Source organism: Peromyscus maniculatus, chromosome 22 (assembly GCF_049852395.1).
Source record: "Peromyscus maniculatus bairdii isolate BWxNUB_F1_BW_parent chromosome 22, HU_Pman_BW_mat_3.1, whole genome shotgun sequence".
In the NCBI taxonomy this organism is placed as follows: domain Eukaryota; kingdom Metazoa; phylum Chordata; class Mammalia; order Rodentia; family Cricetidae; genus Peromyscus; species Peromyscus maniculatus.
In genome coordinates this window covers 36,323,748-36,336,347 of record NC_134873.1, presented here as the reverse complement: position 1 = coordinate 36,336,347, position 12,600 = coordinate 36,323,748, and the positions used below count along the sequence as shown (strand labels likewise).

Genomic DNA, 12,600 nt, shown 5'->3' with positions numbered 1-12,600 from the left:
CACCGCATCTCTGAAGTTCCTTATGATATGAGGCTTTGGAGGGGAAGGGGTGACTTTTAAACTCCTCTGGACCTTTTGCTTTTTAGACCCTGAGGTGACACATTACCAACACAGGGCATTTTAAAGTTGTTGTTACATTTGCCGTGTGTGTGTGTGTGTGTGTGTGTGTGTGTGTGTGTGTGTGTGTGTGTAGACGAGATGATAACTTGTGGAAGTCAGTTCTCTTCTACCACGTGAGTCCGAGGAACTGAACTCAGGTCCTGTGTTTGGAGTCAAGCACCTTTACCTAGTGAGCCATCTCACTGGCCATGCAGGGAACTTTTTGTTGTTGTTGTTTTGATTTTTGTTTTCCGAGACAGGGTTTCTCTGTATAGTTTTTGTGCCTGTCCTGGCCTCGAACTCACCGAGATCCTCCTGCCTCTGCCTCCCCAGTGCTGGGATTAAAGGCGTGCGCCACCACCGCCTGGCTTTTTTTTTTTTTTTTAAAGATTAGTTTATTTTCGTTTTATGTGCATTGGTGTTTGTGTGAAGGTGTCAGACCTCTAGAGCTGGAGTTAGAGACAGCTGTGAACTGCCATGTGGGTGCTGGGAATTGAACCCAGATCACCTAGAAGAGCAGCCAGTGGTCTTAACGGCTGAGCCATCTCTCCAGCCCCATGTAGGGAACTTTTTAATAGTATTTCACACACTAAAGAACAATTTTTTTTTTTTTTTTTTTTTTTTTTTTTTTTTTTTTTTTTGGTTTTTCGAGACAGGGTTTCTCTGTGTAGCTTTGCGCCTTTCCTGGAACTCACTTTGGAGACCAGGCTGGCCTCGAACTCACAGAGATCCACCTGCCTCTGCCTACTGAGTGCTGGGATTAAAGGCGTGTGCCACCACCGCCCCGTAAAGAACAATTTTTAAAAAGTGCAGACAGGGTTTCATGTTTCCCAAGCTGGCTCAAATTTGGTAAGTAGCTGAAGATGACCTTGAACTCCTAATCTTTCTGGTTCTTCCTCTCCAGTACTGGGATTAGATGTGAATTACCACATTGTGTGTGTGTGTGTATGTGTGTGTGTGTGTGTGTGTGTGTGTGTAGCAGGCTGGGGTGGGGGGTGGCCGGGTGGGCGGGATTCTGGCAATGGAACCTCGGGCCTCATGCATGCCGAGCAGGTATCCTACCAACTGAGCTCCTTCCCCAGTCCCTAAGAAGTAATTTGCTTTAATGGTGAACGGTTTTGGATTTGTGGCTGTCTACCCTAGTGGGTCTCTTTGACAAACTCATTGTTCGGAGTCTCTGGGCCCCTGCAGACACTGTAATGGGATTCCTTAAACTGGAAAGAAATCTTTTTTTTGTTTTTTTCCTTTGAGACAGAGTTTCTCTGTGTAGCCCTGGCTGTCCTGAAACTCCTGATTTGTAGATCAGGCTGGTCTCGAACTCACAAAGCTCTGCCTGCTTAGGCCTCCCTAATGCTAGGATTAAAGACTTGCACCGCTACTGCTGACTAGAAAAAAAAACTTAGTTCTCTGTGAGTGTGGATTCCTTTCTTCACTCACCTGCTCCCTTTCTCCGTGGTATGTCCCCTAGACCAGCACAACAGCCTTAGGAAGTTAGTTGGAAATGTAAGGTACCCAGGCCTCCTGTAGTAGGCTAAATGTTCCTGCCCACCCCAAATTGCAGAAGTTAGCACCCCCACTGGTGGTGGGGTTTTTGGGGAGTGGTGAGATCTTGAGGGCAGAGCCCTCATGCTGGGATTCATGGCTGTATAAAGAGCTCCCAGTGAGCCTGCTTGCCTCTTCCCAAAGTGATCAGGCTGAGTCCTTTTCTAAGTGGCTCTCTATTGTTTGAAACAGTGCCTTTCAGGGTGCCTTGCCCAGGCAACTCCATTTTACAAACAACACTTGGCTCCATTTTAGTTTAAATGAGAGACACTTCCTGCGCATGTTGACACCACCCACGAGGCCCAGCTGACAGCTTATTACTAAAAGCATGAAGTAGAGCGTGACTCCACCATATGAGCACAAAGGCACATTAAAACTGCATCATCGGCCAGGCGGTGGTGCAGGCCTTTAATCCCAACACTTGAGAGCCAGACGCAGGCACATCTTTGTGAGTTCTAGGTCAGACAGCCAGAGACACATAGAGAAACCCTGTCTTGAAAAACCAAAAAACCAAAACAAACAAACAAACAAAAAAACTACATCAGCAAAGTAGGACTCAAAAATGATTGAACACACCAGACAAGGATGCCACACCTCACCTGGACCCCAAGAGGAGGACACCAGCACTCAGTGGCGATGGCCCTCCCTCACCTGTCATCTAGCCCCCTGCTGTGTGCATTAAAGGATAAAAAGATTTCCATCTGCCCTCCAGGCTCCAGATCAGCCTGGCCCCACTGCTGATTTGATCTGCTTGAACTGCTGACTTGTTTTGTGTGCCAACTTGGCACAAGCTAGAGTCATCATACGAAGGAGCCTAGGTTGAGAAAAGGCCTCCATTCCATCCAGCTGTACGGCATTTTTCTCAATTAGTGATCAATGGGGGAGGGCCCAGCCCACGGTGGGTGGTGCCATCCCTGGGCTGGTGGTCCTGGGTTCTGTAAGAAAGCAGGGTGAGCAAGCCATGGGGAGCAAGCCAATAAGCAGCACCCCTCCACGTCCTCTGCATCAGCTCCTGCCTCCAGGTTCCTGCCCTGCTTGAGTTCCTGTCCTGACTTCCTTCAATGATGAACAGTGGTATGGAAGTGTAAGACAAATAAACTCTTTCCTCTCCAACTTGCTTTTTGGTCATGGTGTTTCACTGCAGTAATGGAAACTCTAAGACAGTCATCCATCATCTCTTTGACCCAGTCTTGCACAGTCTTGCCTCCACAGTCCTGTGGTCTTGTACCTCACATTCATGGCTTCACATGGAGTGGAAATAAAGTAGTGGCTTGTCTCTTTGTGATAGGTACTCAAGATATATCTGGAGAGATGGCTCAGTAGTTAAGAGCACTTGCTGAGATTGTAAAACATCAGTACTGAACTTCTGCCCTCCAGGGTTCTCCCATTGTGCTGTAAGCCTGTATTTAAGGCCTCCTCCCTCCTTCAATAAATGGCATTCGGCATTCAAAAAAAAAAAAAAAAAAAAGAGCACTTGCTGCTCTTGCAGGGGAGTGGGTTCAGTTCCCAGCAACCATATGGTGGCTCACAGTGGTCTATAACTCCAGTTATAGGGTATCCAGTGCCTTCTTCTGTGCACCATGGATACCAGGCTTGCACATGGTGCACATCCATACAGGCACGCAAGATCACACAATACATTTAAAACATTTTTTAAGCTGTATCTTTAAATTTTATGAACATTAGGATGAAAAGGGGATACTATCAACCACTCCACACACATAAATCTAATAATATATATGGTATACATTATACATATATACGTTATATATAATAGATCAATATCTTAAAAAACATAAGCTACCAAATCTTAACCAATATAAAATAGGTAACTTAATGTTTTTTATATTTTTTTATTTTATGCACATTACTGTTTTACCTGATGTGTGTCTGTGCACTGTGCGAGTGCCTGGTGCCCAGTGAGGCCAGAAGAAAGCATTAGATCCCCTAGAACTGGAGTAACAGATGGCTTGTGAGCCATATGAGGGCTGGGTACTGAATTCCAGTCCTCTGGAAGAGCAGCCAGTGCTCTTAACCACTGAGAAATCTCTCCAGCCCTAAAACTGATGATTTGAAGAGTCATATGATTATTAAAAAACAAACCCCTAAAACTGTCCCCCCAGTGTGGTAGCACACATCTGTGGCCCCAGCCTTGGGAAGAGAAGGCAGGAGGATCAGGGGTTCCTGACCATCCTCAGCTACATAGTGAGTTGTTGGCCATTTTGGGCTATATGAGATCGCTCAAACAAACAAACAAAAAACAAAACAGAATAGAGCTTGTCTCAAACAAACAAAAAACAAAACAAAATAGAGCTTGTTATTTTAAAAACACCTTAGGAAAAAAAATCTTCAGGCCCTGCTGATTTCACAGGAGAATTCAACCAAATGCTTAATTAGAATTAATACCCATTCTACACAATGTTTTCCAGTAAACAGAAGACAAGGAACATTTTGTAACTCACTCTATGATGCTGGAATTAACCTGATCTTGAAACCAAAACAGTAAGAAAGAAAAACCAAATGAACAGAACAAGTAATCAGCCAGATGTTGTGGTACATACTTGTAATCCCAGCACTTGGGGTCAGAATTACAACTTGAAGGCCAGTCTAGTTTATATATTAAGTTCCAGGTCAGGGGATACCAAGTGGAACTCAGTCTCAAGGTAGCAAACAAAGAGAAGGAGAGAGAAAATGTGGATTATAGACCAATGTCTTTCACAAGCATGGGTATAATAAAGCGATATGAAAACAATGTTGCTTCATGATTACACTGGGTTTTTCTAGAGATGGAAAACTGGTCCAATACTCATAAATCAATCACTGTTGCCTACCATATTAACACAAGCTACAAAGAAATCCTACATGATAGTACTAATTGATCATTAAAGTATGTGACATCATCCAGCACCCATTCATGCCAAAACTTTTTGGAAAAAAAATGGGAACAGGAAGGAACTTCCCCAACTTGATAACAAATATCCATCTATTTGTTTATCCATCCATCTATCTATAAACCTTTCAATCAATAATACCATCCTTAGATAACCTTAGAGACCAAGTGTTTCCCCCAAAAGCCTCTGTTACCAATCCCACTCAACAAAGTATTGGAAAACCAGTGGAACTTTGCTGGGATGAATTCTAGGTTATTCATTCCGCATAATAGCAGAGACAAAAGCCAGGCTGAGAAGAATGTAGAGTAAGGGAATGGACACAGTTCTTCCACAGGTCACAAGAACTGGTCAAATGGGATTATAGATTCAGATACACCTTTCTTCCTGTCATTTATACCTCTGGGAGAGGGAAAATCAATCTTCTCCAATAGAGTGACATTGGATTTATCAACCACTTCAGGGCAGGCTTCATGTTCAGGAGTAGTTGACCAACATATAATAGACTCATAGTTTATGCGTATGTATGCTTGTGCTTTTATTTAGTTATAGTTTGGTAATTTTTTTTCCTTTTTAAGTGGTGTTTTATTTTCTTGGTTTTGGGGGCTTTGTTGTTGTATTGGGTTTTTGGTTTTGGTTTTTCGAGACAGGGTTTCTCTGTGTAGTTTTGGTGCCTGTCCTGGATCTTGCTCTGTAGACCAGGCTGGTCTTGAACTCACAGAGATCTGCCAAGTGCTGAGATTAAAGGCGTGCGCCACCACCGTCTGGCTGACTCTTAATTTTTCAAAGAGCCCTAGACATTTCGATCTCAACTATGTATACCAGGGTGGCTTCAAAATCACAGGGATCCACCTGCCTCTGTATCCTGAATGCTGGGTCTAAAAGTGAGCGCCACCATTCCCTGCCTGTAGGTTTAACTCTGAAAGAGTGGGAGTTTCAGACAGCTCCTATTGTGACTTTTGCACCATTTTCTACAGTACCTGGCACATAGTAGGTAACAATTTCCCACTAACCTTGACACAGAGTAAAACTCAAAAGGCTGGACAATCTGGTGTAAGGGGTGACGTGTAACTGTTACCAAGTGCCTAGGTCCTAACTGTTCTTTTATGTGCAAGGTACTGTCTGTCACAGACTTCCCTAACTCCCTAAAGCGTATGTCTCTCCTCCTTGCCCTTTCTCTCATCTTACCTTACCTAAGTCATTACATCATCCTTACCAAAATGCATTCTCCATGAAAGCAAAGATTCAGTTGGTTTTAGTAACCAGTGTCTTGTCTAAAACAGGCATATTCAATTACATGTGAATCTGTTGTGCTTGTATTTCCTGTGTAGAGCAGAGACTCCCTGGACACATGAATTTAAAGTGACATCAGAGGTGGACACTTCTTCAATAAATTCAATTTTCCATCCTCAGATTTATCAGACAATTGCTCCTGACCTGTCTTTTCTTTTTTCTTTTTCTGATCACAGACACAGTCAGAAGTTGTTGAGTTTTAGCAAGTCCTTTCCAAGCATTGTCTTCATTCTGTCTTTTGTTTGTTTTTGCCCCAGCTGTCTTGGAACTTGTTCTGTAGACTAGGCTGACCTCGAACTCAGATCTGCCTGCCACTGCCTCCCAAGTGTTGGGGTTAAAGGCTCATTCTGTCTTAGTACTTCTCACTGTAAGTGCTCTCTCACTGACCTAGCGTTCCTGCTTTCCCTACCTTTTAGGACATAACTGTCCCAGTTTTCTGAGTAGCCCCGGTAGGCAGAGGCCTGGACTTCTAGATCTAACCCGATGTCGGCTCTATGAGCTCTTTCAGTAAATGTTTTGTTGCTGTTTTCTAGATAAGGTTTCTTGGTGTAGCCCTGACTGTCCTGAAACTCGCTCTGTAAAACAGGCTAGCCTCATACTCAGCGATCTGTTTGCCTCTGCCTCCCAGGGGCTGAGACAAAAGGCATGCACCACCACCGCCCAGCATGTAGAAGGGTTTTCGCTGCTGTTTTGTTTTTTGAGACCAGATCTGCAGAGTTCTGGGTAGAGCAGGCTGGCCTTCAAGTCACAGTGATCCTCCGCCTCTGCGTCCTGATGCGCCACCACACCCAGCATTTTTCATAAATGTTAAACTCAACAGGGCAGCTTCATATTTTTGAGGACAAGGGGTTCCGGGAGATGTTCCAGAATCTTCCTCTGCACCAAACAATAGGTGTTAAAAATAGGAATTTATAGCTTGGTGATGGCAGCGCACACCTTTAATCTTGAAAAACCAAAAAACAATATAAATAGCAAGTTATGACAAATATTCAAACACTATCTCATTGATTTGATTCCCTATAGGGAGAACTCGAACACCATCAGAATTCCTTTTTCTTTTTTGCTTTTTTTCGAGACAGAGTTTCTCTATGTAGCCCTGGCTATCCTGGAACTCTCTTTGTAGACAAGGCTGGCCTCGAACTCAGGGAGATCCGCCTGCCTCTGCCTCCCAAGTGCTGGGATTAAAGGTGTGCACCAATGCCAGGCTAGTGTGCCTTTAATCCCAGCACTCGAGAAGCAGAGGCAGGTGGATCTCTGTGAGCTCGAGGCCAGCCTGAGCTACAGAGTGAGCTCCAGGTCAGACTCCAAAACTACACAGAGAAACCCTGTCTCGAAAAACAAACACAAAAGGCATGCGCCACCGTGCCAGGCTAGTCTGACTCCTTTTCACTGAGTCAGCGGGAACAGTAGAGTGAGTTCGGGACTAATCGGGCATTTCAAACGTTCCATCTTCGCGGCGAATGAAACTGTCCGTCCGCCCTTACCCCGTCCGCGAACACCGGAAAGACTACAACTACGGAAGCCGAGAGCTTCCCCACACGGAACCAAATGCCGACTCCTACGGGGCGGGGGTGTGTGTGTGTGTGTGTGTGTGTGTGTGGAGAACGAGTGATACCGCGACACTTGCCCTCCGGAAACACTTCCGGGGACCTTCTAGACGGCCTCCCACGTTTCAGCAGAGCTTCCGCGTTCCCGCCCCTCCACTTCCGCTGTCCCGCCTCTTTTTCCCTCCCCCGCCACCGGATATGAGCTGCTCTCGCGAGAGCGGGCCCTCTTTCGAAGCCGGCACTCGGTGAGGTAGGTTGGCGGCGGGCGGCGCGGCCGTGGGGTTTTCGCGGAGTCCGGGCGGGAAGGACCCTCGGGCGCCCTCGGGGGCGGCGGGCCGGGTGCCCCGGGTGGGGATGCGGCGGATTCCCCGGTCTGCGCCCGTCGATGGCCCCGGCCGGCCGTCCCGCGCGCGACCCGGGTGACTGGTGACCCCTCCCTCCCTCCCCGCAGGGACGAGCCATGTTCAGCTCGAGCGCCAAGATCGTGAAGCCCAATGGCGAGAAGCCGGACGAGTTCGAGTCCGGCATCTCCCAGGTGAGTTGGTCTCCGGGGTCCCCCTGGTCCTGGGCCCCCCCCCCGACTCCCCGGTCCCCCGGCCTGGCACCCACGGTCTCCCCGTCCGCAGGCGCTGCTCGAGCTGGAGATGAACTCCGATCTCAAGGCGCAGCTGCGGGAACTGAACATCACCGCGGCCAAGGTGAGTGGGGACCCCCGCTCCCCCTTCCCCGGGACGCGCCCACGGCCCCGGTGTGTGTGGCTGTGGCCGGAGTCCGCCCTTCTTCCTCCCCGGGGTGAGAGAACGTAGAAGCAGTGGACGCGCGAACTTCCCAGTGCAGGTCACTCTCTCTCCACGTTCCTGCATCTTGCCACATCTGTCTGATGTTAGCATTTCTTGTCTGCTTACTGACTTGAAACTTGGACTTCCCGGAAGTGTCTAGACCCAGTGTGGCTCCCAACGGGACAGTCAGGATTACTGGGTTTTTTTTCTAAGCTCTTGGTATGGCAGGGTTTTGTCTAAGATTGATTTTGTGAGTGTTAGTGGTTTGCCTGTGTGCATGTTTCTGCACCACGTGTGTCCCTGGGACTGGATGGTTGTGAGTGCTGGGAATTGATCCTGGGTCCTTTGAAAGCACAGTATGTGCTGTGCGCTCGCGGCCGAGTCGACCCTAGCCCTGCGATTAGTGTTCCATGGAGTTCTTGTCAAATTCCTACTGTGTTTGGACGGTTTACAGTGTGGAGAAGAGGCTTAACCCCGAGGACACCCAGGCCATGGTGATTTAGTTTACCCTTGTGGACGGTTCCATCATGCTGGGGCCAGAGTCCTGGGTGGTGTGCCTCTCACTGGTGAGCCAGGATCTCTTGTAACCTAGACTGGCCCCCCCACTTGACTTTGAAGCTGAGGCTGGTGGCCTTGTGCCTCCACCTCTCCAGTGCTGGGGCGGTGGGCACATGTGGTCATTCGGGGTTCTTTGGAAAGTCTCCCACATTCATTCTGGGATTACAGTTTAGTGACTTCCACCTCTGGGCCCTAACCCCACTGTCAGTGCCTCAAAATGAGGGTTAGGTTTTAACTCGTGGACTTCAGGGACGTGTAGGATGTTGTTTGGAAGGGGGGGCTGGCTGTTGGTTGTTGTGGAGCATGACATTAATCCCATTTGTGAGGCAGGTGTGTCTGGGTTAAAGGCCAGTCAGGTTTACGTAGACTCTGTCTCAGAAGGGGGCGGTATTGGATTCAGGCATTTGACCATGTGTATTCACAAGAGTGGTGCTACCTGAGTGGGGCGGGGCGGGGAGGGGGTGGGAATGGAGGTGAAGGACTTATACATGACATGGACTTTTTTCCTCTTAGGAAATTGAAGTTGGTGGTGGCCGGAAAGCTATCATAATTTTTGTACCAGTTCCTCAGCTGAAGTCTTTTCAGAAAATCCAAGTCCGGCTGGTTCGTGAATTGGAGAAAAAGTTCAGTGGGAAGCACGTGGTCTTCATTGCTCAGGTATCTGCTCAGCTCCCTGTGCTCTGAACTACTTGTGTTTAGGTTTCCATGGGGAGACTGGTGACACCCCTGTTAGTGTAAAGCTTGGTGCTGGGGTGAGAACACAAGTGTGTTCACTCTGGGAGGCAGCAGTCTGAAGTGTCTGGTAAGTGATGGCGCTGTCAGTTTAGCATTGGATTTGGTGCTGTGTGGTGGATGTAGTGTGAGGGCTGTTTAGGAAACGGAATGCCGTTGAGGCATGTTAGTGTCCTGGGTAGTGGGCTGAATGTGGAGACAGGTATTTTTGCCTTTAAAGCAGTGGGACATTTCTTAGCTTTACATCCGCTCACTCACTGTTTTTGTGTTTGTTTTCATAAAAGAGGAGGATTCTGCCCAAGCCAACTCGGAAAAGCCGCACGAAAAATAAGCAGAAGCGCCCCAGAAGGTGAGTGTCGCCTGCCTCACTCGGGCTGGTGGTTGGTGTAGGCGTTGAGTGCACACATTGACGTGGAGTCCTCCTTGGGTGGCAGTCTCTGGTTACATGTGGTCTGTTGGAGTACTTTCTAGACACAAAAGTTTCAGGGGTTCCCAGAGGCACAGTGTTGTCTGTCCAACAGGTGAGGCTTGTTCCTCGTAACGAGTCTGTTGGGTGTAGCTCGGGCTGGGGTGATTTTGTGTGTTAGAGACAGAACATGGGTGGGTTCCATTTGCCGTTGACAGTGCTGATGGTCACTTCCCTCATTAGCCTTTAGACTTGGGCCTTGTGGTGGTGGTGTTGTTGCTGTAATTATATCAGATTTGCATTGTAGATCCCTGCAGACTTGGACCAGATTGGGGGTGAAAAGTGTAGTTTCCCCTCATAACTGCTGTAGGCAGTCTACTCATGAGACATAGAGTTTGTATTGTGTGTTGTGTGGTAGCACTTTTGAGACAGGGTGTTGAAGTCCAGATTCGCCTTGAACTTCCTGTTTTAGCTCCTGCCCCTACTGCTCAAGTGCTGGGATTACAGGTGCACACCACCATGCTCTGTGGGTGTTGTATTGCAGTTAGATTACAGTGCAGTTAACCTAAGAATTTCTTAATCCAGTCTTGTTTTGAAGCCTTGGAAAATAGATGGGAATTTGGTGTGTGAATAAATGCTGTCTGTTGGAGGGAGGAGGGGTAATGGTCACGGCTAAGGCCATAGTGTTTTGTGGGCACTTGGAATAGTAGGATTTTTGCCATAATACTTAGTGGGGTTTGCAGTTAGAGTCCTTGGAGCCTGGTCATAATTGTAGATTAAGTAGCTCGTGCATAGCAGAGCTAAGATTGCCTGCCATGGCTGTAGTGTTCCTAGTGACCTTAGCAACTTCTACTCTTGACTGCCAGGTCATTAGCAGGGTGTGGTAGCCCTATACTTCTGTCTCCAGACAGACCCCCTCCGAGTGTGATGTGCTTTAAAGAGGAGCAGTGAGCAGCCATCTGATTACTGCATGGTACTGCTGTGTGAACATACGGAGAGGGTGAAGTCTGCTACTTGGTGTGTGCTATTTGAGACTACAGCCATAACACCAATCCCCCAGAGTTTGGAATTGCAGACGGTTCCTCACTAGTGTAGGGTGGTTTTATAATAGTGAGGACTCAGGAGAAATAAGTTGGGATTCTGAATTAGTGCTTTTCCTAGGCTAATGGTGTGCCATGAGCTTTGATGCTGGCCAGCAGCTGTGGCTCTCAGGTACCATGTGATCGATCACCTTGTAACACTGGGCACCCACGGTCATCTCTTGTAAGCTGGGGTCCTTGCTAGGGTAGGTGTGGTAAATGTCTGGCTAGGCTATTTCCACCTGTGCTTGTAAGTCAGGGAGCTATTTTGCAGCTTGCCAGGCCTTGGGGTTGGGATGCTCTGAGAAGCAAGGGTCCACTGGAGGTCACCTAATGGCAGTGCCAGGAGGTGGAATGTTGTCTTGTTTGTTCATGGAAAATGAGTTAGTGGCATCTGGGAGGCCAAGGAAAAAGCCAGGGGTTTTTGATTGGGTGAATTACATGGCCAGGTTAAACTACTTAGCTGTGCATGGAATGAAGAGGAGCTTGCTGCACGTGAGAACAGCAGCATGTGCAAGGCTCTGTCCCCAGATGCAGTACTCTTGCCATGTGTAGGCTGCCAGGGTGTCCTCAGCGCATACAGCTTTGGACACAAATCCTGGCTTGCTTGTCACTGGGACAGAAGCTTTAGTCTTGGGTGCTTGCTGAATAACCAGCCTCTTTAGGAGCCAAATGTGTTGTTTTGAGACATGGACTCCTGGTGGCCCTGAACTCAGGTTGTCACAGGTGTGAGCCACCACCCTCAGCTCCAGTGCTGATTTGGTTTCAGGAATCTGGACCTGGCTGTTTCTCCCTTTATTCCAAGGGTGCCTTCTGCCATGTTGCTTACCTTTTCCATTCTTTCAGCCGCACCCTCACTGCAGTGCACGACGCCATCCTCGAGGATTTGGTCTTCCCAAGTGAGATTGTGGGGAAGAGGATCCGCGTGAAACTGGATGGCAGCCGGCTCATAAAGGTTCATTTAGACAAAGCCCAGCAGAACAACGTGGAGCACAAGGTAAGGCCTTCACATTCATGGGAAGGTCCAGCCACTGGGAACATGGAGATACGGAAGGCAGCAGGCGCTGGGTCTCCAGTTTCAGGGAGGGCAGATAGATAATAGGACAACTTGGGTGGGTGGTATATTAGAATGAGGAATGGGGTGCTGTCTTGATGCTTGCTGCCCCATTAGTGATGAATTCTGTCCTCTTTTTCAGGTTGAAACTTTTTCTGGTGTGTATAAGAAGCTCACAGGCAAAGATGTTAATTTTGAATTCCCGGAGTTTCAGTTGTGAAGAAAATGACTGAATAAAGTGTCATTCATAGTATTTGGTTGTATCTTTTTTAAAATCTCAGGGCCATAGATACATGACAGTGGTAGCCTCCTGAATGAACTGAAGGTTTGAAGGGAAGCCTGGAAGTGTGTCATGTGTCTGTCCTTAGAGCCTGGTTTCACTGTAGCACAGGCTGGTGTAAACACGTCTCCTGGTTTTCCCTCTCATGACCACATCAGGTTAAATGGAGACAGCATTGTCCACAAAAATCAAGACCTGGAGTGGCAAGGGAGCTCCTGGTGTGGATCATGTGCAGGTGGAGCAGGCGTCCTTTGCTAAACCTTAGGCTAGAGAAACTCTCAGGAGGCCCCGTGTGCTGTGCTTCTGTGGAGTAGCTCCTGTTGCTTCCGGCCTGCTAAAAGCT

At 47.9% G+C, this 12,600-nt stretch overlaps 1 protein-coding gene across 1 annotated transcript; it reads left to right on the top strand.

Annotated features, from left to right (window-relative positions):
* The first annotated feature begins 7,547 nt into the window (after window positions 1-7,547).
* Rps7 (ribosomal protein S7) lies at window positions 7,548-12,230 on the top strand. The gene is made up of 7 exons (XM_042267087.2): window positions 7,548-7,619; window positions 7,821-7,904; window positions 7,996-8,067; window positions 9,220-9,363; window positions 9,723-9,787; window positions 11,770-11,920; window positions 12,120-12,230. The coding sequence occupies exons 2-7, from the start codon at window positions 7,830-7,832 to the stop codon at window positions 12,195-12,197; spliced, it is 585 nt and encodes a 194-aa protein (XP_042123021.1). The 5' UTR covers window positions 7,548-7,619; window positions 7,821-7,829; the 3' UTR covers window positions 12,198-12,230.
* Window positions 12,231-12,600: the final 370 nt, after the last annotated feature.